A 25740-nucleotide genomic window follows, 5' to 3' on the forward strand; every position below is an offset into this window, starting at 1 on the left:
CTTGCTATTTGTTTCGCGTATGACTTGACCGGTCACAATTCTATGCTAACTGTACCTAGGTAATGATTATCCATACTGGTAAGTTAATTGTTGGCCGTGATATGCGCAAGCTTCGCCTTCACCTCGCCTGCCTGCCCACACACATCGTATCCTTCGTTCGGCTGCGGCCCCAAGGGGCTCAGTGTGCTGTTGGCCGGGTCGTAGGTGTAAAACTTGACAGCGGTGCCGATGGCAACCGCGTTAAAGAGACTGTTGGCTCGCCCAGCCCGCCCTGCTCTTGCGTCGCGTGCATGGTCCCGTAGGTATCGCCGCAGCTGGGCTGCCGCACCGATCCAGGGCATTTGCCCCCGTCGGGGAGCGCGCTTGGTCTCAACGACCAGGAATGGTGTGCGGATGTAGATTCCTCTCCTGTCCGTGTAGCCCCTTCCGGTGTGGCACTGGGCCTCGACAGCGAATCGCCCGACTGGGAATGTTGCGGATAGGATGACGCTCCACATGGCGCCGACGCGGTCCTCCGGCGCTGCTGCTGTCACTCGGCCGTATTCCCCTTGGAAGGTTGTGAGGGTGCGATACTGTGCGTCCCTGTCCGTCAGAGCCACTCTGGCGGACAACTACTGCAGTCAGGGCTCTTTCTTACGTTGGGCATTGCTGTTCAGTAGGTGTGATGCTATCTATGTTCTTGCTGCGTCGCTGTCAGTATCGAAGCCTGCAGCTCTATGGGTACATCTCGTCTGACTTACTTTGCGTGTGATGAGAGGTCTTTCGATAGCTGCATCAAGAGACCGAAAGACCAAACCCATCCCGCCCATGATGCCACACCCAGCCGCAGCTTCTGCCTTGGTCGCGCCTTCCGTATCCCGACATTCTGTGGAGTTGCCCTACCTTCGGGCTTATCCATGGCAGGCGCGATGCACTGCACCGCCATGTGCAGTCATCGTGGGGTTGCGATATAATAAGGTTTGGAATGGTTCGGGTCTGATCCTCGGGCATTGGTCTCGAAATTGAGCGGCAGCTGTCAAGGTTTCCAGCATGATCCGGCCAGCAGATCCGAGGATAAGGGCAGGTCATACCTATAAGTAGGCTCCGCTCATGGGGAACCCCTCAGCGACCGTGCACTTCGATGGAGATAATGAACAAGATGAACACCATCGGTGACACGGGCAGCATTGCCTCCCTCAACAGCGCCGATCAGCTGCCGGTCAGGGGCATTGCAAACCCTCGACCTACCTGCTCCATCTGCAACTCCATCATTATTGAGTCGCGTGACGAGATGCTGTTTCGAGAAGGCGTCTCCTCTGCCACCGACGCCAGACGCCGCCGCCGAAAGCTGAAGCGCACTTGGAACTACTACTATCGACTGAGCAGGTCCCCTATTTCCACCTCTCTTGCTCTCTGCCACTAACCACCTCGTCTTATCCAGTTCTTTTCCATCCCACCAAACACATCTGCCGCCTCTCGGGCGTAGCCTACTATACTCGGTGGGACATTGGCTTCACCACCCTCCAAGCCCCCTGGGACGCTGGGAGAAAACTCGTGCGCTCCGAGGACAGCACCAAGAACATGCGCCAGGAGGACGAGGACCCCCTCGCTATTGCGACGGCTCTGCCTCAGCACCCACTGCACCCCATTGGCGACACCATCTCGCCCGCGAGACTCATGTGCATTCTAGTCCACGAGCAGTGCTGGCAATTGCTCCGCCTGCACAGGGTCTGGGCGCTCTCCGGTGGAAACGTGGAGGTCATCCTGCACGCCCTGCTTCCCAAGAGGGCCGCCTTCTATCAGAGGCATACGCTCCCGATCAGGCGGGATCCTGGCCGGGTCGACGCAGTATCCATGGAGATGGACTGCGGTATGTGAGCTCCTGCTCCCCTCGACGCTACCCCCTATTCTTGCTCTACCACGCTAACCCTACCCCTCGCCCCAGATCCGTTCCGATGCGACAGCGTCAAGGCGATGGTCTACGCCGCCCGGCGCAAGTCACGCTTTAGTCTGCGCGTCTGGGAACCCGTGCACGGAAGGTCTTACCTGTCTCGTCTGCCGCCGGAACTCCTTTGCCTGACGGCGGGCTTCTTGGCCTCGAAAGACATTGTAGCCGTACAGGATGCCATGGGGTTGTATCTCGGCGATTCGTTCTGGCGCGCGAGGATTCCGGCCTTTTACCACGAGGTCCGGGAGGAGCGCAGTCGGAAGCTAGACTGGCAGTATCTTTGTCTGGGGTTGGAGAGGCTAAGCTTGCCGGGAAGACTTGGAGGTGACAGCATCCAGGTCAATGCCCGCAGGTATGTTCTTGGGCAGTTGGATGACCTAGCGGGCGTAATTGCTGGGAAGTCGAACCTTGAGAGCGCTCGGCTATTGAGCTTTAGTGACGTTCTAGAGAAGTATTGGAATGAATGAGTTAGAGTTATTCGGTGGCCTGGGATATCTAGCGCTTGCCTATATAGATCTTCAAGGTTTATATAGATTTTCTATTCGTTAAGGTGGTCCATGTCCGTCCGATCTTGCATGCCAGATCTTTTTTCCTCTTATTATCGATATGACACGGGCAGGCTTAATTTCATCGATATCTGCCAGACCCTTGTGAATTTAAGTAAAGTACATAGCTATACCTATCATAGCCCTCAGCCTGTGGTAGGCCCTTCTTTATGTTCTTACACGAACCGGGTACTATGGTAACTGTCGCACTTAGGTAGGAGGGGCCTTTACTACATGGCTAAAATGGAAGGATTAATCCATACACCTTGCTAAGGTATTATAGGTTTGACAGTATCTTATAGGTATATGTATAGCTTCAATGGTCTCATATGCTCGACTCGACACTCATGAAGGATTTATTTACGAGCCCACGGGCTGTCCTTTGTAACTGTTCTCTCCATTGAGCGCAGCACCATATCGTTCGCTAGGTAGGCAGTGGCCAGCGTAGTTCACCCCTACCTAGGTACCAGTACCGGGTTTAGAAAGTAAAATTTTGATTCGCATATCTGCGCTGCGTCGGTCATATCCCGATCATGTCCCATTGTTGTTGCTGCCCTGCTTCTGCTTCTGCTTCCTTCCTCATCCTGTATGTATGTAACCTGCCATGGCAAAGCAAAAAAAGAAGGGAAAAAAGAATCGACAGGACAGAGATTCGAACTCTGGACCCCGAAGGGATTAGATTTCTAATCTAACGCCTTAACCGCTCGGCCATCCTGCCAGATGCTTGTAAAGAGCTCTATAAGCATGTAACAGGAGATTGAACAAGTTATACTCTGTCTACTATAATTTATCGCTTCTATATTTACCAGCGTGGAGAAGCGGCTATCGCAATCGTGTGAACACGACCCTCGAGCACAGAATCTATTTTCGACCTCGACCACGCGAGCATCTTCACTCTTGACAACATTCAGACTACATGTCAAAGTCCTTACGCAACAACTACTCATCAACAATATAGCCCAAACCCACGCCCAGGCTACTGAGGTAACCCAAGAACGCAAGCAACAAGCAAGAAGCGGTTCCTTCCCTTGGCCCGGCGTGATTGCTTTCCCCAACCTTTGCCCTTGCAAGCATGTTCCCCGGATTGCAGATGCAGAATTAACCGGCATGAGAACAGGGGTGCCTTCCCCGGCCACCCTCCTTCGCTTCCACTCCTCAGGACTATGCACGCGCGGGCAAATGTATATTGGACGCAGTTTCTGATAGGTGGAGAATGAGACTCTTGGTGGCTACACCGGGTTCGAGCTTCGGACGATCTTATTCACCTGGATACATTCGACGCGGGGAATTGACAAACTTATTCTGTTTCTGCATGACGCAGGCGGCAGTGCGGTCCCCGTACTTTGAGACTACGGAGTTTAGGTATGTGGTGTCGTGCTTAGGTCTGTATTTCTGCAGAGAGGTCTGTGCGAGCGCCTTCCCCTTTCTTCTCCGCTGTTTCGGTGCATTTTTGATACTGACGTCTACTGTTGCAGGTTGCTGGCGGGTCCCTTTTACAGAGTATAGACCACAGCATCTTAGCGGACGGAGGCATACCGTGCGCGAAAGAGGAGACCTGAACAAAACCACCCGGGAGGACTCGCCAAAAGGCTGAATATGGCGTTGGCGAGTAACCAGCCAAGATCACGACCGACGTCATGAAACAGAATTCCGCTGGGCCGAGTTTCACGCCTCCTCTGCCGGAGTTGATGTGGGGATCGGGACAATGTTTGACATTGACAGCCTGACAGGTAAACCCTGTGCGGTGGTTCAAACGCCGAGACAGCCAACATGTTCCACGTATAGGATGCCCTGCCGCTGCAGAAACGGCGATGGTGCCTGGGCTTGGCCTGGGGTTGATGGATGTATCATGTGTGAGATCCGCGGGTATATAAAGAGGCATGCGTTCGTCCCGATATCTTCAATCACCATAACCAGAACACATCAAGCTTCCAGCCCAGGTGCAGCAATCCACACTCAAGATGAAGTCCATCGCCCTCACCTCTCTTTCTCTCCTCCCCACTGCGCTGGCGCAGACAATTTACCTAGCCGGTGACTCGACCATGGCCTCCAGCACCCCTGGTAAGTGCAGCTTTTAGCCTTATCACACAATACAACACCATCCTAACACCCCTAGGCTGGGGCGACTACATCGCCGACAGCGTCTCAATCCCAATCTCCAACAAAGCGATCGGCGGGCGCAGCGCCCGCTCCTACACCCGCGAGGGGCGCTTCCAAGCAATCGCCGACGTTCTAGTATCAGGCGACTACGTCGTGATCGAGTTCGGGCACAACGACGGCGGGTCATTGTCGACTGACAACGGACGCACCGACTGCCCCGGCGACGGCGACGAGACCTGCGAGACCGTGTACGACGGCGTAGCGGAGACAGTCCTCACATTCCCCGCGTACATCGAGGACGCAGCGGACCTGTTCGTGAGCAAGGGCGCGAACGTCCTGATCTCGAGCCAGACGCCCAACAACCCGTGGGAGGGCGGGTCGTTCACGTACACGCCGAACCGCTTCGTTGGGTATGCGGAGCTTGCGGCGGAGCGGGCGGGCGTGGAGTACGTGGACCATGGGGCGTATACGGCTGCGATCTTTGAGGAGTTAGGTTATGACACTGTGACGTCGTTCTATCCGAATGATCACACCCATACTAATGGGGCGGGATCGAGTGTTGTTGCTGATGCGTTTCTTAAGGCTGTTGTTTGCAGTGGGGTTAAGTTGAATGATGTTTTGACCACGACTGACTTTGATGGTGAATGTTTGTAATGAGTTGATGGGGTTTGTGGTTATGTATTGGTTTGATAGTTTGAGATAGCAACGGATTCATGGATATGAGTCCTATATACAGAAGAGGAACATATGGTAGAAGTAATAGGAACGCCGTTGACCCTGATAGTCGTTTATTCTGTCGGTGAATGCAAGTTGATCGTATATCTCATTTCATCGTAGCTATTGTATCCAGTTCAGTAGCCGTCCAAAGGCCCAGTCATTTTGCTTCCTCAAGGATGGCTTTGACGATACCACGCTTCAAAACTCGGTTATAGTATTGAGATATGTTTGGGTACGTCTTCTCTGAGAGCGGCCCTAGGCGTTTGACGATATCTCTCAGGACCGGCCAGAGTGCGCAGTCATCGATCGCTAATGTGCTCCCACCAAGGTAATACTGACCGGTCAGAGCTTCTTCCCACGCGGCCAGTGCATCAAATTCGACCTCTTCGCTGCCTTCGCGATGCTTCCGCCATTTCGCAAGTAACTCATCGATCTCGGGTAACCTATCGCCACCTTGCAACACATCCACACCTGGTCGGGCTGAGTCGGGGGAACGCCGTGCCAGGTAACTCAATATCTCCAGATCACCGGCCACTTTCGTACCGTCAGAGTCGATAAACAAGGGCAGCCCTATCTCGCCATTTGCGTCCTTGGTCTGAAGTGGCACGGTGTCGTATCTGATACTGTTTTCGCCCAAGCCAAGCTGAACCCGCAGGTTAGCTACCTCATCCTCGCCCAGAACCAGTTTCGTAGTGGTTATTGTGACAAAGTTGACCACATCAAAGCCTTTGCCATATACAGCATCCCAATCAAAGTCAATAGACCTGTTCTCTTCACCAAAGGCACGCACCAACTGCTCGGTTTTTTCGCTGTCGCCATGAATTACGGGGTGTGCTTCGCCCCGGTTCTTCGACACAGCACCTTGACCCCATATGGTGTCGCCAGCTGGGTCTAAGAGGGTGCCGATGTGTCTGAACGTAAGCGAGATTCTTTGCCCCCCGAAGGCGCGCTCCTCTATTGACTTCTCGGACTCCTGCCGCTTGTCGGGCTTGATTCCATGAAGCCAGCGAGCATTCGTTTTCTCGCCTAGCACAAAAAGTGACTCGTGAGGCATCGGCACACGTTGTGTGAGCCTGCCCGTGCCCTCCGCACTCTCCGAGCCCTTCTGGCGGAGGACCATCACTCGCTGAGCACCCAAACTGACATTGCAGATAGATGAGCCACGGACTATGTCAAGGGTCTTATCCGAGTGTTCTGAGATTCGATCCTGTCCGTCACGGTAGAGTTGGATAAGGACATGGTTCAGAGGGTGACCAAGTATACGTTCTACGATAGCGCGAACCTTGTCGACCGTAGAAGTGAAAGGCTCAAGCGGAGGCGACTCGTCCGCAGGGTGACGGTAGATCGGTATGGATCCATCTGGCGAGTGTTTTCCCTGGACGGCAACGAGACGGGGCACCTGCCCCGACATGTGGTACATCTTCTGCCAAACCACTTCATAGCGAATGAGTTCGAAGGCATTCTCTGGCAGATCCAGCTCGTACACAATCCGGGAGTCTCCTTCTCCGATAACGTCACCAGGGCGACAAATATTCATAGCAGGCCTCGACTTCCTCACTCGGCGTTGTTCTGGCCGCGGAGAATCGTGCTGGTTCTGGTCCGGTCGTTTGCGGCGCATACTTCGTGCTGGACTTTCTGCCAGCCCGCCATTACCGGACTGTGCATCTCGCTCAACTTGATATGAGCGGATCCGTCCACGAGTCAATTCAGCCAGCTCCTTGAGATGACCATGGTCGTCGTCTGACATTTCGGCCAGAATATCTTCCAGTCTCTGACGTCTCAATGGCGGCTCGGGACTATCTAGCTTGACGTTCAAGTCGTTGGGCTTCACGTCCAGTTCCTTCAGATCCCCTTCAATGCCAACCGGCCGTAACGGCCGTGCTAGTCGGGGCTCGCGAGCGATCTGATCGGTTTCATCCCTATCCAGCTGTTCCAGTAGCTCTTCCGAGGTAATACCGTTCGCTCCTAATACATCGGCCATGCGCCGCATAGTCTCTTCGTGACGAGCGAAACTTCGATAGCCTAAACAGTCCTCTACCAAGTACAGAGAAAAACCGTGACGTACGGCATCAAGCGCAGTAGCGTGCACTGAGGCGTTAGATAGAGACCCGCAGAGATAAATTTCCGTCACAAAGCGAGTGCGCAGTGAGAGAACAAGCGCCGGAGACAGCGCGGAGTACTCTGATTTCTCTATCAGGATATCCGATTCGGTATCGATAGCGGCGAGTAGCGGGGCAGGGAATTGGGCTCCAGCAGTTTGAGGCAGACAGCAGCGGGGAGGCTCGGTCGAAAGAAAAGCCTCTTCATGAACTGCGCCGCTTAATTCATGCTGTGTTTGCTTTTTGACTCCATCCTCGGCGCGGGTTATAACGACCAAGTCCTGACCATCGGCACTGAGCAGCGGTTGTCGTGACTCATAATAAGAGCGGCCCCAGACGACATAGCCCGTGCGACGGAAAGCGCTCGCAAGGTGTGGAAGAATCTCAATGATCTCCGGCGTGTTTGGCACATGGAGGGCGCCATTGGAGCGAACGAAGTCGTTCTGAAAGTCGAGAAGGAGGAGGGCCTGTCGTGTCGGCAGATTCCCGAGCGCGGAGAGAAAATTCATCCTAGCTGCGCATGGCCGCAGGAAGGAAAGCGCAGACGTAGAAGAGTCCGTAAAGGATTAATACGAAAGCTTCTCATAGACTGAAGCTTTTAAAATGAGACAGAAGCCTCCGGGAAAATGTTGCGAAAGAGACAACTTTAGCCAAAGCTGCAAAATAACTTTCGAGATTGGCGCTGGTGGCAGATCCTGTGATACACATGACAGATTGTGGCACCTGCGTTTGAAACGTACGGTACTTTCATGCGTAATTTGGACTTGATCATGATATGCAGCGTTGCACGCCTTACAGAGAGTACTTGTTGAACTGACATTGGATGCCTGAGGATCCAGGCATAAACGTGGGGTCCCGCAACTCGGAGAGCTTCATCTACGCAGGGGCTTTACTAGCACAATCACCTAAACTTTAACACTCCAGAAATTGCGGAGCGATCACGGAGAAGGAGCATGAGAGATTGGCCCTCGCCTCATGAAGCCGTTGAGTTTCCCTGGGTCATGGTCTGGGTCGTGGTCCTAGCTTGCAAAGGCCATCGGAAGCAGAGGACGACTCCGAAGCAGTAGACCGACATCGGGGCAGATCGGCGGGGCCCAGTGCAGTCACCGGGGAGAAAGAGCTTGACTCCGGGTCATGTGCGGCCCCAGCAATTTGCCTCGCCCCCAGCAACCACAACCACCTTATAAACTCTCGCTGCCCGGCCCCTTGTCTGTCTCTTTTTTCCTTCCTCCTATCATCCTTTCACATTTTCAATCCTTCTTCCTTCCTCCAATCTCCCCTCCTCTCCCTCAATCCTCCCACATCTCACACAATGGCTTCCCGTGGTCTTCCTCGTGCCCTCCGTGCGGCCCGCGTTGCTGCCCCCCGATCTGTCATCTCCGCCGCCCTCCCCCGGCCCTCTCTCGCTAAGATCGCCGCCAATGCCGTCCCCCGTGTGGCCGCTCCCGTTGTCCCCGTCCGTGGTGTCAAGACCATGACCTTCGCCGACTCCCAAGAGACCGTCTACGAGCGTGCCGACTGGCCCCGCGAGAAGCTCCAGGAATACTTCAAGAACGATACCCTTGCCCTCATTGGTTACGGTTCTCAGGGCCACGGCCAGGGTCTGAACCTCCGTGACCAGGGTCTCAACGTCATTGTCGGTGTTCGCAAGGATGGTGCTTCCTGGAAGGAGGCCATCCAGGACGGCTGGGTCCCCGGCAAGAACCTGTTCGACGTCACCGAGGCTGTCAAGAAGGGTACCATCGTCATGAACCTCCTCTCCGATGCCGCTCAGTCCGAGACCTGGCCCACTCTTAAGCCCCTCATCACCAAGGGCAAGACCCTCTACTTCTCCCACGGTTTCTCCCCCGTCTTCAAGGAGAAGACCAAGGTTGACGTCCCCACCGACGTTGATGTCATCCTCGTCGCCCCTAAGGGTTCCGGCCGTACCGTCCGCACTCTCTTCCGCGAGGGCCGTGGTATCAACTCTTCCATCGCCGTCTTCCAGGACGTCACTGGCAACGCCAAGGAGCGCGCCATTGCCATGGGTGTTGCCGTCGGTTCCGGCTACCTCTACGAGACTACCTTCGAGAAGGAGGTCTACTCTGACCTCTACGGTGAGCGTGGCTGCCTGATGGGCGGTATCCACGGTATGTTCCTTGCTCAGTACGAGGTTCTCCGCGAGCGCGGCCACAGCCCCTCTGAGGCCTTCAACGAGACCGTCGAGGAGGCCACTCAGTCTCTCTACCCTCTGATCGGTTCCAACGGTATGGACTGGATGTACGCCGCCTGCTCCACCACCGCCCGCCGTGGTGCCATCGACTGGTCCAGCCGCTTCAAGGACAACCTCAAGCCCCTGTTCAACGAGCTCTACGACAGCGTCCGTGACGGCACCGAGACCCAGCGCTCTCTCGACTACAACTCACAGAAGGACTACCGTGAGAAGTACGAGAAGGAGATGCAGGAGATCCGCGATCTCGAGATCTGGCGCGCCGGTAAGGCCGTCCGCTCTCTCCGTCCCGAGAACCAGAAATAATTTCCTTGATGCATAAACCTGGGTTGGGAAAAGTTACGAATGTACCATGACTTGATTTTTTCTGTTATTATAATAATACCAATATGAGCATTGGCTGGTTTCCATTTCAATTATCTTCTTCCTTCTGTCTTTGTAAAACTCGAACAACCGTAAATTCCAAAAACCTCATGACTCACATTCAAACCGATCGCGCAAACTTCCGCGGGGATGGTCTAGTCTCCAACATCCTCCAACTCCGCATCACCCCGCCAAATCCCAACTCGCTCCTCCTAGAAAACCTCACCACTACGCCGAACTCAATCTATTATGGCGCTTCAACTCCCAACCCCAACATCCATCCAGGAAGCCCACGCCCTGATAACACCCTACATCCACCGCACCCCGCTCCTCACAAACCGCACGCTCAACACCATCGCCTCAACCCCGCAGTCGCCCGACGCGCTCCTCGGAACATCCCACGAAGGCTCGACCCCCGCACACCCGAAGATAAGCTTCTTCTTCAAATGCGAGAATTACCAGCGCATCGGGGCGTTCAAGGCGCGCGGCGCGTTCCACGCGCTGCTGAGGCTGATTGAGCGTGTTGGCGAGGAGGAGGTTCGGCGGAGGGGGGTTGTTACGCATAGTTCTGGTATGGAGTTTCCATCTACCTACCTACATCTCATCTCTAAAAACAGCGTGAGCTGATCATTTTTGTGTTGACAGGAAACCACGCACAAGCCCTCGCCCTCGCGTCGTCAATACTCAATATCCCTGCGTACATCGTCATGCCGAAGATCAGTACGCCCTCGAAGATTGCGGGGACGCAGAGTCACGGCGCGGAGGTGCTATTCAGCGGGTCGACGAGCGTCGAGCGCGAAGCTGTTGTTGCGGATGTTCAGTCGCGCACGGGGGCGATCCTTGTCCCGCCGTACGATGACTTTGATATTATCTGTGGGCAGGGAACGACGGGGCTGGAGATGCATGCGCAGTATCTTAGTGCTGTGCGCGAGACGCCTGGCCTGAGTGTACATGGGTCTGGCTCTGAGAGAGAGGGTCTCGACGCCGTGATCACACCAATTGGGGGTGGTGGGTTGAATTCCGGCGTTGCGACGTTCTTTTCCGATAAGACGACGAGGGTGTTTGGTGCGGAACCGAGCTTTGAGGGCGCGGACGATTGTAGACGGGGCCTTGATGCCGGGGTGAGAGTTGAGAGCGTTAAGACGTTGACGATTGCGGATGGGCTGCGGACGCCTGTGGGTGTGCTGAACTGGGAGGTTATTTCGGACAAGAGTAAAGTGGCCGGCGTGTTTTCGGTCACGGAGGAGCAGATCAAGGCTGCTATGAGGCTTGTTTTGGAGCGGATGAAGGTGGTTGTTGAGCCCAGTGCTGTTGTGGGTTTGGCGGTTTGCTTGTATAATGAGGAGTTTCGCCGGCTTGTTGAACGGGAGGCGCCTGAGGGCTGGGATGTTGGGATTGTCTTCAGTGGGGGCAATACGACGGTTGAGGCGATTGCGAAGTTGTTTGGGTGAGCAGGCTGGCGGAGATAATACAGCTTGGAGATGTACACATTCCCGTTACGTATATAGGGACGGGTACCACGCGCAGGTCACAATGATATAGCTTCCGCTGCAAGCTATCCAAGAGCGCTGTAGAATGCAGGCGAGCGTAGATAACAAACACGTACTTTCCGAGTAGACCTGACACCTCAAGGAAATGTAACTCCCTCTTGGCCAACATTGAAAGTGAACTGCCCTCCTCCTCGCCTTTTCAAGGCCTCTAGTATCCTCTGTGGCCAGTCCTCCCGGCCCCAGCTATTCACTGACCCGAGGAACTCTCCTCGCATAACCACCCCCTGCCGCATAGGCGCATCTCTTTCCGCCTCTTGAACGGTCCCGCCAGGCATGAACGGTCGAACCATCTCCCGCTGAAGCACCAGCCGAAGAGTAGGAAACAAACCCCAGGGAGGAGGCAGCGGGGACCGGAAAGACGGCGTGTTTAGTGCCGTATCGAGAGGGTTATACGAGCCATAGGGCATGGATGGCCTCTCCGCTGATTTAGCACCGAAGGGGGTGGCGGTGTAGATGACGGTGCAATCGAAGATACTCTGTAATCGCTTCAGACTTGCAACCAAGTCTGCGTATATATCCGCGAGATGGAAGGTCTCTCTTCCCCTGCATCTGCGCTCTATCTCGGCTGCTGACTGGCCGATATCTTCAGTGCGTGCGATTTCATCTTGTAGCTTGTCTTGCCAGAAGAAGGCAGTTGCACTGTCGAGGACGACGGCTTGGAGAGCTCGACTAGCTGAAGCATGACGTGAAATATTCAGTAGATATTCGTCTAGCGTCTGCAGCGTAGCGAGTAACGCCAGGGATGACTGTGGCCGGAAAACGTGAACATGCTGCAAAGACTCAAGAAGAATAGTCTCAGCAGAGTTTTGAGATTTGGTGCCTGACTCAATCCCGGCGCGAAGTTTGTTCAGAACGATTCCGCGAGCAACGGTGCGTAGACGCGCAGCATCGAAGCGGCCATCGGTGTCAATGAAGACGACAGCGGAGTTGAGCCCACCGAGCGAGATACCGTTGAGCTCGGACGGTAGCACCGCTATGGCAGTGAGATAGTAAAGCATTTGAGACTTTCCAGCCGCAGAGGCTGTACTAGATATCTCAAGAACGGGATGCGGCCGACTAGGAAACGCTGGATGAATGGGCACTTCGACGTGCGTCGAGTCATGCTCTACCGCAGCAGAATCATCACCAAGCGCGTCAGCCGCATGATGTTCACCTACACCGGATGCATGATGTAGAGGTTGATAGATTGGCCAGAAATGCCCCAGGAGCTCATCAATAGGTGCAGCACTGAAGCGGGTCTTGGTGCTGTGTGATTGTTCACGACACAGCGCTCTCAAATCATGTAGCAACTAAGGGAATGTTAGTAAGGCTCTACATATCAATGCGCGCCTTTGAGTTGTCTGAGGAAGGGAAGGAATTACGTCGTTTAAACCCTCCTCATGCACTTCTTGCAGCAGTTTCTCCCCGAAACTGGCGGCCATTTTAAGGGGCCTTGTACTCGAGTATCATTGACTTCATTTCATCTCAGAGCCAGCTTGTAAACATACGAATGCTAACTCACGGATGTATTCATGGAAACGAGCTGTGGAGCTTGTACGTGGACGTAGATCGGACGATGGATCAGTATCGGCGGGCAGGCCAACTCTGACAATTTATTCCGCATCCATCCCATCCGGCTTTCTCTCCTACGCGCCTCTCCACGAAGACAAGATTCACAGCTCTGGACACCTGACGGCTTTTCCTTGGTTATTTCGCAAATCCTCAATCATTATCATGGCGCCCCTAGTTCCCTACTTCGACGTCGAAAAGCTCCCATATCATGTCAACATCAAGGTCAAGAACTTCGATAAGGAAGTACGCCGCAAGGGCTCGGTAGACCTCGAGAAATGCAAGCTGATGGAAATGGTACAATACTCATGCAATCCGCCGTCCGGTCCCCATTATGGGTCGGGAACTGTTGTCTGCGAGCAAATCGTGCGGCTCTTCCGAAGGTAAGCCGTTGGTGGCTGTAACCTGCATCGGCAGACGCAAATGAGCTGACCTGATTTTACTAGATGCGCAGATGGCTTGACCGTTGAGACAACATCGTGGGAACCCATTCGACAAGCGGAACAAAATGCGAAGCGAGCAAGCGAGGCCCAGAAGAGTTCTAAGACTTGATATACAGCGAGAGCACGGAGCACATGTCGCATTTACGGAGTTGGTTGGAGTTTGCTTGTTTCTGCGGATACAATGCATGATAGCGATTCTCATGACAATTCAATAATAATTCACATGGGTATCATATATCGAACAATGCTAAAATAACGAATGCGAAACGCCCGACGCCGCTATGATACGTTTTATGTGTCCATAACCTCGACTCTTGACGGTTCTGGATCGTGTTTTGCGCCAGCTTTGCCAGCTTTCTCCTCCGGTCTCTGCCTCCCCGACGCCGCGTTGCGCCGCCAGAAATCCCGCTCGCAGTTGATGATGGGCGGTAGTTCCAAGCCAGCCAAGCCGCTGAATTCTCCCTGCCCTCCTTTAGTTTCCGCTGCGGGACCAGAATCGATCTCCATTGCAATGGAACTGCCCGGGGGCAGATTGCTTGACGCCCTTTTCGACAAGCTCATGGCAGTTTTCTCAAACATGCTTTCAAAACTCTCAGCCTCCCGGCCCCATTGTTTCTTATCACGACCACCGGATCCAGGTTGATTATCCTTGAACGCCGCTCGCGCAAGCTTCCGTAACGCTTCCTCTCCGTGCCGGCCATCATCTGCTGCTCGCTCACGGATCTTACGTGGGTCTTGTTCTCGCTCGGTGTAAACCGGCGTATGGCGGTATGTATGTTTGCTGGGGAACTCTGGGAAATGCTTCGGGATGTACGTGCTTCTGGCGCGGTCATCCTCGCCACTTAACTCTAGCGGTTCGAGGGAAGGCAAGATCTTGAAATCATCGTCTTCTTCAGGCGGAGGGCTAGGTAACTGGGTGGGGACTGGTTCGACCTTCGGCGGAGGTTGTAGATGCGGGATAAGGGAGTTGACAGGCAACCGATGGCGCTTCAGAGCGTATTCAAAATCGCGAGGAACAGGTTGAAGGCGCCGACATGATAACATAGAGGTGCGCACGTATGATGCAAGCCGTAGAAAATCTAACACTGTCGTCAACAACACTTCCTAACAAGACCCTGCGCATAGCATACACTCCTCCGCTGCGTCGCGGAAACTCTCCACGGCCAATGGATCGGCAATTTCAAATCCACAGCTTTGTAGTGACTGCCCTATAACGCGGCCCATGATTTGGTCGACGTAGGCGTCATCGGCGATAGCAGGCTCCGGCAAGCTCGAGGTAACCGGTTCACGCAAACGATGGTAGTGATGATATGAGCGCCTAATACGCTTGGTGTCAGACACGGCCGCTCGTCCAGAGAGTGTTGAGAAAGAGCGCTTGACGGCCGACTGAGAGGGCGCCATTGCGGAGGTCAGTGAGGGCAGGGTGAGTGGCTTCGAGGTGGCCGCAATGATGAAGCCGAACAGCAGATCCCGTTGCTGCACGTGATTTTGGCCTGAGGCGTCACAGACAGCTGCCTTGAAGGTATATTGCTATCAGGAAGGATTGAACGCATTCATCGGTCATTTGATTCTACTATATAAGTGAGAGCTAAGTAAAGTGTCATCCAATGATCTATTTTAGCTGTTATCGAAGTAATCGGCGTATCTGGTGGTCGCAAAGCATCAGGCCACTCAAAGCGGTCGCTTACTGTACCGCGCCGGATCGGAAAGCTTCACTTGGCTTGATGTCCAACATCACCACTCTCCTCTCTGCCCTCCCCCTCACCACCACCACGCAAAGCAGATATCCACTCTGCCGCTTCTTAGGATAGACCCTTCTCGTCAAATCCTACAATAATTCGTCGCAATGGCCACCGCTATCGCCCCCATCACCGGCGTACGTTCCTCAGCCTACCCTACCTCTTTCCCACGATACCTTCGCTCGTATCTGCTCTCCATTGAGAGGGACTGTTCGACCGATTAGCTAACATGGATTTGTATAGATTCTCCGCCGCTCTCTGGTTCTTGACCTGAGCACCGCTTTCGGTGAGCCCCTTCCGAGCCCAGTCCATCAGCCCACGCTGCCAACGAAACTCGACAAGCTTGAAGAGAATTATCGCATCGGAGCTTCAGAGTGCCGGACTGCTTGAGCTCTGAGCTAATGGCACGAATGCACCGTTCAAGCTTGAAAGACCCTCTGCAGCCTGTCAATTGCGACATCCGCCGGCTGCTCGTTTACCTTGATTGACACAGCGACTAATTGCTTTCCTACACATAGGTTTCGGTACCACCTTCGGTTACCTTTGGTGGTACGGTAAGTAGCAGTCAAAACACCCGTAGCGATTTTAGTTTGTGAGCCTGCCACTGACATCATCGTGTACCAGGCTACCACCTCCCCCGCGTCCGCGCTCGTGACGAGTACTACAACCGCCTCGAGCAGGAGCGTGCCGCTGGCCAGGCGTAAACGCGTCCTTCGCAATGGCCGATTCTTCAATTAGCCAGCCACCCCGTCTGTGACGTGGATTCCCACATCTACGCCGGCAAGTCAACGAGTTACGCCCGGGAAGGACCAAAGGGAGCAGATGTCAGGACATATACCCGAGCTCCATTCGTCCTCTTCTGCTATCCTCTCGATATTTCTCCTTCCAAGCGTGGCTCGAACTGGTCTGGACTGTCTGATTGAGACTTGGTCGTGATGTGATGGACTCGAGGAAGAGAAAGACATGTTAGACTATCTATCTATCTACCCATCGATTGTTTCCCTTTGTTCTCAGTTCTATGCGTTAGCTGTATATATACGCGTGTGCTCTGAACCTAGATGTTGTATTCTTTCATTTTGAGAGCGTAGTGTAGAAAGTTGATAGCAGTTCTCAAACCCTACATTGTTAATACTACAGGCTAACTATTAGAAAGTCCTTTGCCGAAGAACAGTAGCCGAAAAACACAGAGTTCATATTCATTAGGGAATCTATCCAGTCGCTAAAAGTAGGTCATAAGGTAGTCAGTTATGATGAGTCCGTCTCCACGAAACAACTCGTCTCCCGTTTCCATTCAACATCCCGTCCATATCCGTAGTATGCCATAATCATGGTGTTCTTTCGTATCGTATTGCATCACATCACAGCCAACACACAGCGCGTGAGGCCGTTCATTTGCATGCCCATCAAGTGCCCGACGTCCCAAGAATCATGAAGGGGTCGCAACTCATTTCACTCCAACGCAGACGCCAGGCGGAAAAGCCCGTAGAATAGGCCCTCTCTAGTAGATGCCGCGCATCCATGTCATCTATCGCGTTACTTTGTCGAAGGCGATGCCACGAACGTTTCCCCCAGCCATAGAGTTGCGGACATTGCGCCTGAAGAGGTCACGGTTCTGCCGTAAGTCTTCCGCAGCCTCTTTATTCAGCGGATCGGAAGCGTTCGGCTCAAGGAAGAGAAACTAGTACGCGCACAATCTATCAGCATCACGTTTCAAATATAACACTTCCTAAGCGGCCAGACATGCCGCCTAAGAGACCAGGCATAGTAAGAAAGGTGACATACCTGCAAGCCCACAATAACAGCATTCAGGTTCAGCACGGGCTTCCAGTCCTCGCGCAGGATATTCAAGCAGACATTGCCCTCTAGATCGATATTCGGATGGTAGATCTTGTGCGTGCACTTGACTTTCGGCGGGTCATGCGGGAAGTTCTGGTTGACAGCGAAAGTAAAGGTAAAGGCGCCGCCCTTATACATGCCCTCGTCCGGCTCGATGGTCAAGTTGAAGTTTAGGATATCGTCGGGGTCCGGAAAAGCCATTTTCATTGTGCTCCCGAGGGTGAGCTCTTGGAGATCTAGACGCCGACGCCGGGTCGTGTGAGCATTTGCGGGGAGGACAGGAAAGACAAAACGGCATGGGAGCGCATGCAGGTGCAGATGCAGACATGGACATAAACATACCTCGCTGGACACGCAGCTGCGCGGCTGTGACCTTCTTCTTCTTCTTTCCCGCAGCGCCTTCGGCATTTTCAGCCTGCTGCTGCTGTTGCTTCTGTTGTGGTGAGGCGGGTAGTTAGATGGGGTATCTTAGGGTGACGGAGTAACGCTCGAAACCCAAGTACGGGCTGCGGGAAGGGGGCACACGTACCATAGACCAGATCTTTAGCATGATGAATACCCCGTCACGAGAAACCAGTGTCAGAAGCGGAAAATAGAGTTGCTGCGGAGGAGAAGGTGAATGTGAGGCGGCTCTCCGAGGGGAGTGAATGTTGAGTGGGGGTCTGGCCGCGATTAGTTTCCTTGCCACTAAGATTAGGCCAACAATAGCCTCTGGTTAACACTGAATACGTCAACTGGCAAGTGCACTTTCAGTAATGAATGTGGGGTTCTGGAGTAAAGAAGAGGAAGCCCAAAAGCCAGAAAATATAGTTGCTGCCAGAAGTCCGGTAGCCAATGCCTTTACAGTAGGTAGGTGAATAAGCTGGTGAAGTCATCGCCTGACGCCATGCAAACAGGCTTGGATTCACACCACCTCCCCCAAAACTACTTGATACTGCAGCAATATTGAATATTGAGCAGGTAGGCGATCACGCTTCAAGTCCCATTGAATCTAACTACTAAAGTCTACATGATAGCGAGAACTATTGCCCTATCCTAAGGATATGACTGGGCACAGTGGCTAAAGAAGAAAACAGTGACTGAGCATCATATGTAAAATACAATATCAAAACAAAATGTGCCAAGAATAACTCCCAGGACCCTATGCAATACACACATTTGCATGGCCTCTCGTACTTGGCTTTTTTTTCATCAAGCAAAGTGTGCTTCTACCGGCGGGCGAAGCAGCAGAGAAGGCCCGTCTTTCCAAGGAACCAGGTGGCTCCAATGAAACGAATCAAGGCAACAACAGCATTAGACCACAGAAGGGCTTGGAAGAAACGTGAAGTACGCTCAGTTGATGTGTTCTGCAAAATCATGTTAGTTTCACTTTGGATCAGTAAGTGGGTGGGAGTGGGTATGACTTACCGTGAAACCGAATTTATCCAGACCCTCACTGGTAATGCAGACGGCAAGAAGACCGTTACTGAAGAGCCATAGTGTGACCAATCTGGTACGGAAACTTTTGTACGAGTCATCCAGGGACTTCTCTTCCTTCTCCTCCGGTGCCACATAAGGAGTCAGGGCTCGCTTGACGGTGGCCTCGAACTGACTGTCAATATCGGCCTGGGGCTTGTCGATTTCCTCAATAACTGCCTCTTCGCCCTTGGTTTGTGTAGTCTTGGCGGAAGGAAGAGCATCCGCCTTGTCGGAACCCTTGGTACCCCAGGAAACATCGTGCCAGTTGCTGAACGCGTACACGTTGAGAATGTTGATGTAAGATGACTGCACGGCCATATAGGCGGGGAAAGACGTGAACATGTGCCAGGGGTCGAGGTACATGAACGACGCAACGAAGTAAAGACCGAATGTAGCAGCAAGAGCGATGATGATAATACCAGCACCACTAGATCCGAAGAAAGAGCTCAAAAAGGCGCTCACGCTACTGGTGTCGAAATCCATTGGCGCGCCTCCCGAGAAAGCGCGAACAACAAGATACAGGGCATCAACAACAACGTACAGTTGGATGATACCGAAGGCGACGAACGATGCAAGGTATGACAGTTTGGAACCCTTGGGCCGGTTTCCGAGGGCAAGGATGAACTGCAACAGCAGGAATGCGAGGTAAATGTACTTCACCAAGGTGTTGATGATGGGTGTCGCCGATTTACCGAAGGGGAATGCAGTGTGGCCGTTGCTGTCACTAGGAGTTCCGACCAAGTCCATAATGACCGAAGTTGTAAGCCAGTAAGATGCTGTGGTATCCTATGTTAGAGATGTCCTTTGATCAGCCGGCGACTGCATGACTTACCGAGAGAAAACCAAGTCAGGAAGGTAGAGAACCAATTGTACAACATCTGAAGATGGAGGAAGAACATTCGAACGATGTTGTGTCCACTCTTGTACATACGGCCGAAGTGCATGAGGGAATAGATACCGGCGGCGAAAGAACCGTTCAACCAACGACGACGTTGAGAGATGAATTCCGGGGCACCTTCGGGCACATCAGTTTCACCCTTGGAGGCCTTGACATACGAGAGATGCCATTTGGAACCCGCTTTGGCGACCAGCTCGAAACAGAGAATACGATCTTCGGCCAAGAACATGTTCTTCTTGAAAATGTTCATACCCTCGATACCCTTCTTACCCAGCTGCTTGGAAAGGGTATGATCACCATGGAAATACTGTTCCAAAGGACGTCCCATAATCGCACGGAATCGATAGGCTGAGAAAGCACCGGGCAACACACTGACGTAGCCAAAAGAACTCTCCAAAGGCTTGTCAAGAATGTTACTGATCTTGTACTCGAAGTTCTGTGCAGCAACCAAGGGGTTGAGGAGCTTCTTCCAGCCTTTACCCAACATGGCGTGAATTTCACCACAGGCACCTCCAAGGTCCTTGTCGTTGTAAAATGCCTCCCACAAGTAAAGCAGAGACTTGGGACCAGGCTTAGTACCGGCATCAAGAAGAATGCAAACCTCGGGATTCAGAATCCGACCAAAAGCGTTGAACAGCCATCGGTGGGAGTTGATCTTCTTACTGTTCTTCTGCTTCAAACAGAACATCATCTGCACGGGAGGAAGAGTGCTGGGGCCATCATCGGTAGGTCGAATGAGCTGCTGGTTTGGAGTGACGGAAAGCTGAGTGGTGTACTCGAACTGATAGTTGTTAGTAGCAACTTCAGAAAAACAATTGCGAAGATCAGCTTACAATGTGAGCTACAGTTTCCTTTCCGTCGACGTCACGCTTCATGACACCATCCTGGTAGATACCAACAGTGGCAAGGACATCCAATGTGTCCTTGTCGCAAGGGTCGATACCGTCGAAAACCAGACAGACAACGATTTTCTGCCAAGCGGGACCACCTTTGTTCCAGAATTCTGACTTCTTCAGATTGACGATATCGCGAATGTTTTGCATAACACCGTGCAAGGTACGGGCCGTAAGCGTCTTATCTTCGTTGTAGTAGGTAATGGCGATCAGCAACTCGGTATGTCTGTTGTACATAGCTGGGCGAAGGTTATAACCATTGTGAAGGGTAAATTCATTGGGATCACAAGTCGCAGCAGTGTCTAGTCAAGTTCGTTAGTTGAGATCTCAACCGTTCAGAGTCCTTCAAGCGCAACTTACATCGCATATGCGTGAATTCCTCACTTCCTCCCTCTAGATCATTTCGGTACTTGGCTTGGATAGCATTTTGAATAGCGCTAGGCACGGGGTAATCCACACTCAGGACGGAACCCTGAACCAGCTTGACTTTCCTGGTGGCATAACGACGAAGCCCATTTCCACCACCACCGCCGCCGCCGCCGCCGCCCGCCTGTCGCTGCCGCCACGCTTCTGTAGACGAAGTTTCGCTACGAGCATAAGGCGATGCCACGCGTCCCGGAACGCCGAAAGCGGCGGCGGGGTTTTCTGATTGACCCGAGTAGACAGATTGATTCCCGCTGTATGGGTCATGGTATCCGGCGTCAGGGGCATACGACTCGGTCAAGCTGTACCCAGACGTTGGGCGTTGTATGGGCGAAGCCGTAAGGCCACGCTGCTGCTGCTGCTGCTGCTGATGGGGATCATCGAAAGGGCCGGCAAAAGGGCTTTGCTGGCTGGAAAGTAGTCCGTGGGAGGCTTCTTCTTCGTACTAATATGCGCACGTACGTTAGATTAAATGCTCATGAAAAACAGAATTGAGGACAGAACCCACAGAGGTGTTGGAGTGGGAAAGGTCGCGGAGTTGATGGTTGTCATCGTAACTGTTGTGCTCGCCAGGCGACTGAGGGCCAGTGCCGTGGTAAGCCATGGTCACTTGAAATGTGCGGTTAGGATTGCTGTAATCTGCGTATTGGGCTTGGTTGAGATCAAGCAAACACAAGTTGAGGCAGAACGCAAGGACGACTCGCAGGAAGGGGTATCAGGGAAACAGAAACGATGGAGTTTGGCCCCGACTTAGGAAGGTCAAACACAGAGCGCGCGTTAGAGGACCACGCGGCACGGTCAGAGAACAAGAATAAAGATGGTCTAAAGTGAAAGGGATTAAAGCGAGACGAAAAGCGAGAGAAAGCGATCAGAAATAAAAGGCGGGAAGTGGAAGCGTGAGGGTCCAAAGCTGAAGAGGGAGAGGCGCAGGTCGAGCAGGAACGTGGAAAAAGCCGCCAGGGCTGAGGGAGGAGGCCCGAATTCGAAAAAACAGCAGGTGAGACACCACCGTTGATCTAAGGGAAGTGGCTCCAGTATATTTAGTTCAGAGTTGCAACTAGAGTGTTCTTCACCCGTGGTTTGAAGAAGGAGCGGATGCGCAGAGAGAAAAGAGTTGACAGAGAGGAAAACCCGGGGTTCAGGCAAAGGTAAAAAGAGTGCCACCCTTTTTCTTTCAGAAGCAAGTCTCCTGGTGGTGAGCAAACCAGTGACCGAAGAGGGACGGCTAGGATTCCTTACCAGTCACCAGTTACCACTGGCCCGGGGCTGGTTACAAGCGCAAGCTACTGCACAGCTGCGCGACTGGTTCTCTTTACGCCTGCATCTATCAAACATCCGTCTTGTCCCCCTTCATTTTTGAGTCTCTTGAATTGCCCAAATCTGCTTCTATCACACCACCCCGTTATTACCTCCGCACCTACTCCGTACAGTTGTCCCTGATGATGCTCTTGATGCTCTTCCAAAAAATGGCTGCCTCACCGCCAGGGGTACAAACCGAGATTTGCAAAATCCTCGAGTCCACTTCCCCATAACCAATCTGATTGACCAGAAGTGACATGGTAATTTGAAACCTCCCCATCCGCCTCCCGAGTCCCGGCAGAGCTCATGGCGCACACAGTCTACGGTCTTGCTATGGACCTATACGGAGTATAAAACTCTGCTCCCTCTTCTCATTTGTTAACCCCTGAGCTGCCATTGTCCATTGACTCCATTGGAGCATGGCTATCCATCTATTTCAGACGAACACACTGCAGCTAGCGAAGGTTGCGATGTCTTGGTGTTCTTGACCTTCTTGGAAGTGCAGCATTCCATATCCCTGGCCCGCATCGTTGCCCGGCCTCCTCAGATACCAAATATGTGGCGGGAATGGCATTCTTGATTCCCATGGTGTCAAGATGCTAAACTTCCGTCATAACATAGGTATTCCCACTCCTAATCCACTCCCATTTGCCCTCACTGGAGACCCCAATGCTTAAACTGACCTATACCTGCTCGTATTATCAGAACAGAACGGACGAATACGTATTTCAGGGGGCGGGGTCATATGCTTCTCCTGAGCAGGTTAGATGTCAGCCAAATATAGCTGTAGATTTGCACCGGACTCATCCGTGTTTCTTTGCGGTTGGTCGACCCGGTTATTCAGTGCCACAAAGAGGCGCTAGTCATGATCCCTAAAGATCTTAAATCCCCAATCAAAGGGATCCTAGCTTCTGGTGGTGGGGTGGTCAAAGGGATCTGCGCAGCTAAGTGGCCAGTAAGCCGTCTATCACCGTTTCAGAGCGCCTGGGAATTGGACTGTCCGACTGTGGCACCGCCACCCAGCCTCTCTTATACGGTATCGTGCTGTAATTTGCATACCTGCATTTTCACCGGTACATTTCTCATGCTCCCATCTACGGAGTACTTGTGGCTTAGCAGCACTAGCCGCCTTCTAGTCGTCTTCTATTGCTATTCTTAGACCTTTAGCGCCAGCACTGCTGCTCAAAGCTGGAGACAACCAGCCATCACCATCACAATAACCCAACGCGCTTCTATGATGCAGAGCCGCAGGTGTTCGCCGTTAAATATGGAGACGCTGCGCCATTGCCGACAGTGTCTCACAGTGGCGGGCTTCCCGAACCTTGGAGGGGGGGCCTTTGCATTGCATCCGTGACCATTGCAGGTTGAATTGTTGACTACCCGATTATCAAAGGATTATCAAAGTGCGCCATGCCATGCCACGGTGTACGGATCCTACGGAGTAGTCCACCATAGACAATCTGCGCTTTAGCATCGGAGCTGATGAGCTGAACTTATGAAGGCTGCGCGTTGGACTGCGACCTCAACGGAGTAGTTGTTCTACTCTCGTTTACCTCATGCATTACCCAAGAGAGCCCAATCATGCACTTCCCATCATTATTCAGATATCGTCCGAGACACTCAAGTATGACGTTTTCTGGACACATTCAAAATACCTGGATCAACAAAGGGTCCAACTGCATGGCCTTGCAAAGGAATTTTTGTCCGCACCACGACGTAGCGAGATTGAGTTTACAGCAATAAATCCTTAGTCAGGACGTTATCTCATTCCTGTAGACACTTGATCTCGGGAGCTTGCATGGATACATCATTTGTGTCTCAGTGGAGGTCGGCGCTCTGTTGCCGAATTCTGTAGCAAGAGGCTGGTCTACGCGCAAGGTTCAGATTTTACACGAATGATCGACATCCACCGGGCTGCGAGATTTGTCGACTACATACTATCTGACACAATATCGGCGTAGAACCTGAAAGATGGAGCTCCTACACTTTCATTTGTAGTCGATATATTGATGAGAAGCAATTACTCCGTAATCCGAGCGAGTAGGACTACCCTAGCGTTCTTGATTCGAGGCCTATTGTATAGTGGATGCTCCGGAGATTTATAGCTGATTGCAAGCTCCTGCAACAGTTTCGACAAACTTGATTCACAAGGCAAAGCTCTTGGATACTGTTCAAAGGATGACGGACGTCCCTGACATCATAATACTAAATGAGTTCTGTGGCTGTTTTTATCTAAGAATACCCAAATGGTACACGGATTACTGCCTCTGGGTGGATGTGTCTCGGGAATATATATCTCGCACTCACAAAGCAAAAACACCTTTGAGTAACATTTTTCCCCGGTCAACAACAAGTCGATGGCCAGATCAAGGCCTCACTGGGCGTTATTCTTCCGGTGGCTAACACGACGCATTGACGGATCCAGCCTGCTGCCTGATGCTGGGCAACAGCCCTGCATATATTGGCCAGACCAAATACGGAGTAAAGCCCCCATTATCGCGCATGCCGAGACATCGAGCGTGCATTTCTCGCTCTCGCCCACCTGGCCGTGAAAGCAAGAAAAAGTACGGAGTATATGATTAACCTCTGGCTCTTACACAGAGTCGGAGACGACGCCGTCAACTTTCGAGCAACAGAGTTAGTCCATGGTCACTGGACCACATTACATCCCGAAGCAACTCTTGAGAGAGCGACAGGATGCGGGTTCGTTCAACGGCTCAACCTGCTCCCAGATTCCAGGCCAGATCTCCCCGCTGGACAAAGCGAGTGAAACGGCAGCCGTGAAGAAAGAGTCCTTGATCAATCAGCCTCCAACTCCACCACCGCGATCTGGATGGCTCGCCTGCGGCTGCCATCAGCCATAACGAGGAAGGATCGGAGATGAGTGTGAACGTTGGCGTGAGCGCCGCCGGTCTTCTTTGATTACCTGCCGTCCGTGCCTGAGGCTAAGAAACGTTGTGATTCGACCAGGCGCTCCGTGTAATCTCCCTAATCTGCCGGAGGGAACGTGGGATGGTCCAGAACCAGTCGAGCCAGCCTTGGGACACGGCCTTGATATGCTTTCGCACACGGCCCCCAGCCAGAATCAGCAAGGACGACGGCGAGATGAGACAGCGGGCCACCGAAACATCATGCGAGGGGCCTGGTTTTGCCTGAATGGGGTAGCATGGCTGATGCGCTGTGTGATCGTCTCCAGGTCGTGCTGGAAACATGGTAGCACAATGGCTGGCTACTCCGTATAACAAAGGTCGTCACCGTCGGCCTGGTTCTATAGTTACTATTTGCGGCTGGCTCAGCAGTTCTTCGGCGTCTCTTAAGCCAACAACAGAGTTCAATAGTAATGCTGATACTGTCACTGACAGCTGACAGCTGCGAACCACAGTACTTAATAGTTCAGGTACACTGTATACGTAACATGAACTCAGGAACCTCATCTTCATTATTAACTGCTACCACATCTGTGATACCACTGTGGAGAGCCCGTGGTGATAAGCAGAGTGGGTGGATATAAAACGCAGCCTGTGCCTTTTATTACTCTCTCCACCCAACCGCCAATCCCCCAGTTGAGACACTTGAGACGGACCTTTTCTCTTTCATCTCCTTCTCTGCCTCTTGTTGTTATTCCCTTCTTTTATCTCTTTCTCCCAGCCATCCTCCTTCAAGTTCTTCGCCATCGATTTATCGCATCCTAGA

General features: G+C 52.7%; 11 protein-coding genes and 1 non-coding gene across 12 annotated transcripts; 5 read left to right on the forward strand and 7 right to left on the reverse strand.

The window, feature by feature from the left end:
- Nucleotides 1–83: 83 nt before the first annotated feature.
- On the reverse strand, nt 84–898 carry BDW74DRAFT_182367 (uncharacterized protein; the record flags this gene model as incomplete). Its single annotated transcript, XM_073730241.1, has 3 exons — nt 84–582; nt 638–682; nt 741–898. 3 exons carry the CDS (start codon nt 896–898, stop codon nt 84–86), a joined length of 702 nt encoding a protein of 233 aa, XP_073579506.1.
- A 240-nt stretch (nt 899–1138) lies between these two features.
- BDW74DRAFT_182368 (uncharacterized protein) lies at nt 1139–2394 on the forward strand (the record flags this gene model as incomplete). Its single annotated transcript, XM_073730242.1, has 3 exons — nt 1139–1198; nt 1312–1849; nt 1925–2394. 3 exons carry the CDS (start codon nt 1139–1141, stop codon nt 2392–2394), a joined length of 1068 nt encoding a protein of 355 aa, XP_073579507.1.
- A 715-nt stretch (nt 2395–3109) lies between these two features.
- BDW74DRAFT_t190 lies at nt 3110–3190 on the reverse strand. Its single transcript has one exon. It is a non-coding gene; the product is annotated as a tRNA-Ser (tRNA).
- Nucleotides 3191–3762: 572 nt separating this feature from the next.
- On the reverse strand, nt 3763–4446 carry BDW74DRAFT_90043 (uncharacterized protein). The gene has a single exon (XM_073734028.1). It carries the CDS (start codon nt 4352–4354, stop codon nt 3851–3853), a length of 504 nt encoding a protein of 167 aa, XP_073579508.1. The 5' UTR covers nt 4355–4446; the 3' UTR covers nt 3763–3850.
- BDW74DRAFT_90033 (rhamnogalacturonan acetylesterase RgaE) lies at nt 4340–5336 on the forward strand. The gene is made up of 2 exons (XM_073734026.1): nt 4340–4533; nt 4589–5336. Exons 1-2 carry the CDS (start codon nt 4434–4436, stop codon nt 5224–5226), a joined length of 738 nt encoding a protein of 245 aa, XP_073579509.1. The 5' UTR covers nt 4340–4433; the 3' UTR covers nt 5227–5336.
- BDW74DRAFT_90041 (isochorismatase family protein family) lies at nt 5239–7983 on the reverse strand. Its single transcript, XM_073734027.1, has one exon. It carries the CDS (start codon nt 7895–7897, stop codon nt 5447–5449), a length of 2451 nt encoding a protein of 816 aa, XP_073579510.1. The 5' UTR covers nt 7898–7983; the 3' UTR covers nt 5239–5446.
- Nucleotides 7984–8536: 553 nt separating this feature from the next.
- BDW74DRAFT_161054 (Ketol-acid reductoisomerase) lies at nt 8537–10013 on the forward strand. Its single transcript, XM_073725730.1, has one exon. The coding sequence runs from the start codon at nt 8701–8703 to the stop codon at nt 9901–9903; it is 1203 nt and encodes a 400-aa protein (XP_073579511.1). The 5' UTR covers nt 8537–8700; the 3' UTR covers nt 9904–10013.
- A 37-nt stretch (nt 10014–10050) lies between these two features.
- Nucleotides 10051–11499, forward strand: BDW74DRAFT_90066 (threonine/serine dehydratase). The gene is made up of 2 exons (XM_073734029.1): nt 10051–10531; nt 10606–11499. The coding sequence occupies exons 1-2, from the start codon at nt 10210–10212 to the stop codon at nt 11409–11411; spliced, it is 1128 nt and encodes a 375-aa protein (XP_073579512.1). The 5' UTR covers nt 10051–10209; the 3' UTR covers nt 11412–11499.
- An 88-nt stretch (nt 11500–11587) lies between these two features.
- Nucleotides 11588–14902, reverse strand: BDW74DRAFT_170561 (uncharacterized protein; the record flags this gene model as incomplete). The annotated part of the gene is made up of 8 exons (XM_073727187.1): nt 11588–12799; nt 12872–12910; nt 13245–13363; nt 13406–13456; nt 13492–13599; nt 13777–13780; nt 13814–14580; nt 14632–14902. The coding sequence occupies 8 exons, from the start codon at nt 14900–14902 to the stop codon at nt 11588–11590; spliced, it is 2571 nt and encodes an 856-aa protein (XP_073579513.1).
- Nucleotides 14903–15147: 245 nt separating this feature from the next.
- On the forward strand, nt 15148–16314 carry BDW74DRAFT_161061 (cytochrome c oxidase subunit VIIa). Its single transcript, XM_073725731.1, has 4 exons — nt 15148–15377; nt 15484–15526; nt 15759–15794; nt 15865–16314. Exons 1-4 carry the CDS (start codon nt 15348–15350, stop codon nt 15942–15944), a joined length of 189 nt encoding a protein of 62 aa, XP_073579514.1. The 5' UTR covers nt 15148–15347; the 3' UTR covers nt 15945–16314.
- Nucleotides 16315–16411: 97 nt separating this feature from the next.
- BDW74DRAFT_161063 (NEDD8-conjugating protein UBC12) lies at nt 16412–18060 on the reverse strand. The gene is made up of 4 exons (XM_073725732.1): nt 17606–18060; nt 17419–17509; nt 17023–17312; nt 16412–16918 (listed from the first exon to the last, which is right to left on the reverse strand). Exons 1-4 carry the CDS (start codon nt 17624–17626, stop codon nt 16766–16768), a joined length of 555 nt encoding a protein of 184 aa, XP_073579515.1. The 5' UTR covers nt 17627–18060; the 3' UTR covers nt 16412–16765.
- chsG (chitin synthase class III) lies at nt 17987–21758 on the reverse strand. The gene is made up of 6 exons (XM_073734030.1): nt 21257–21758; nt 20686–21193; nt 20266–20627; nt 19367–20213; nt 18484–19310; nt 17987–18422 (listed from the first exon to the last, which is right to left on the reverse strand). Exons 1-6 carry the CDS (start codon nt 21350–21352, stop codon nt 18285–18287), a joined length of 2778 nt encoding a protein of 925 aa, XP_073579516.1. The 5' UTR covers nt 21353–21758; the 3' UTR covers nt 17987–18284.
- Between the last annotated feature and the right edge of the window lie 3982 nt (nt 21759–25740).

Source organism: Aspergillus multicolor (genome assembly GCF_047715735.1).
Source record: "Aspergillus multicolor strain CBS 133.54 unplaced genomic scaffold BDW74scaffold_35, whole genome shotgun sequence".
Taxonomy (NCBI): Eukaryota; Fungi; Ascomycota; class Eurotiomycetes; order Eurotiales; family Aspergillaceae; genus Aspergillus; species Aspergillus multicolor.

Excerpts from the sequence above, each read along its gene's own strand:
- BDW74DRAFT_90043 (XM_073734028.1), bottom strand. The coding sequence starts at position 4,354 with ATGCCTCTTTATATACCCGCGGATCTCACACATGATACATCCATCAAC.
- BDW74DRAFT_90041 (XM_073734027.1), bottom strand. The coding sequence starts at position 7,897 with ATGAATTTTCTCTCCGCGCTCGGGAATCTGCCGACACGACAGGCCCTC.
- chsG (XM_073734030.1), bottom strand. The coding sequence starts at position 21,352 with ATGGCTTACCACGGCACTGGCCCTCAGTCGCCTGGCGAGCACAACAGT. Across the intron at positions 21,194-21,256 it reads TTTCCCACTCCAACACCTCT|TACGAAGAAGAAGCCTCCCA; the intron begins GTGGGTTCTGTC and ends TGCGCATATTAG. Across the intron at positions 19,311-19,366 it reads CCTGACTTGGTTTTCTCTCG|CATCTTACTGGCTTACAACT; the intron begins GTAAGTCATGCA and ends AGGATACCACAG.
- BDW74DRAFT_161061 (XM_073725731.1), top strand. The coding sequence starts at position 15,348 with ATGGCCACCGCTATCGCCCCCATCACCGGC. Across the intron at positions 15,378-15,483 it reads CTATCGCCCCCATCACCGGC|ATTCTCCGCCGCTCTCTGGT; the intron begins GTACGTTCCTCA and ends GGATTTGTATAG. Across the intron at positions 15,795-15,864 it reads CGGTTACCTTTGGTGGTACG|GCTACCACCTCCCCCGCGTC; the intron begins GTAAGTAGCAGT and ends ATCGTGTACCAG.
- BDW74DRAFT_90066 (XM_073734029.1), top strand. The coding sequence starts at position 10,210 with ATGGCGCTTCAACTCCCAACCCCAACATCCATCCAGGAAGCCCACGCC. Across the intron at positions 10,532-10,605 it reads GGTTGTTACGCATAGTTCTG|GAAACCACGCACAAGCCCTC; the intron begins GTATGGAGTTTC and ends TTGTGTTGACAG.
- BDW74DRAFT_90033 (XM_073734026.1), top strand. The coding sequence starts at position 4,434 with ATGAAGTCCATCGCCCTCACCTCTCTTTCTCTCCTCCCCACTGCGCTG. Across the intron at positions 4,534-4,588 it reads CATGGCCTCCAGCACCCCTG|GCTGGGGCGACTACATCGCC; the intron begins GTAAGTGCAGCT and ends TAACACCCCTAG.
- BDW74DRAFT_161063 (XM_073725732.1), bottom strand. The coding sequence starts at position 17,626 with ATGCTAAAGATCTGGTCTATG. Across the intron at positions 17,510-17,605 it reads TGCTAAAGATCTGGTCTATG|AAGCAACAGCAGCAGCAGGC; the intron begins GTACGTGTGCCC and ends TCACCACAACAG. Across the intron at positions 17,313-17,418 it reads GCAGCTGCGTGTCCAGCGAG|ATCTCCAAGAGCTCACCCTC; the intron begins GTATGTTTATGT and ends GTCGGCGTCTAG.
- BDW74DRAFT_161054 (XM_073725730.1), top strand. The coding sequence starts at position 8,701 with ATGGCTTCCCGTGGTCTTCCTCGTGCCCTCCGTGCGGCCCGCGTTGCT.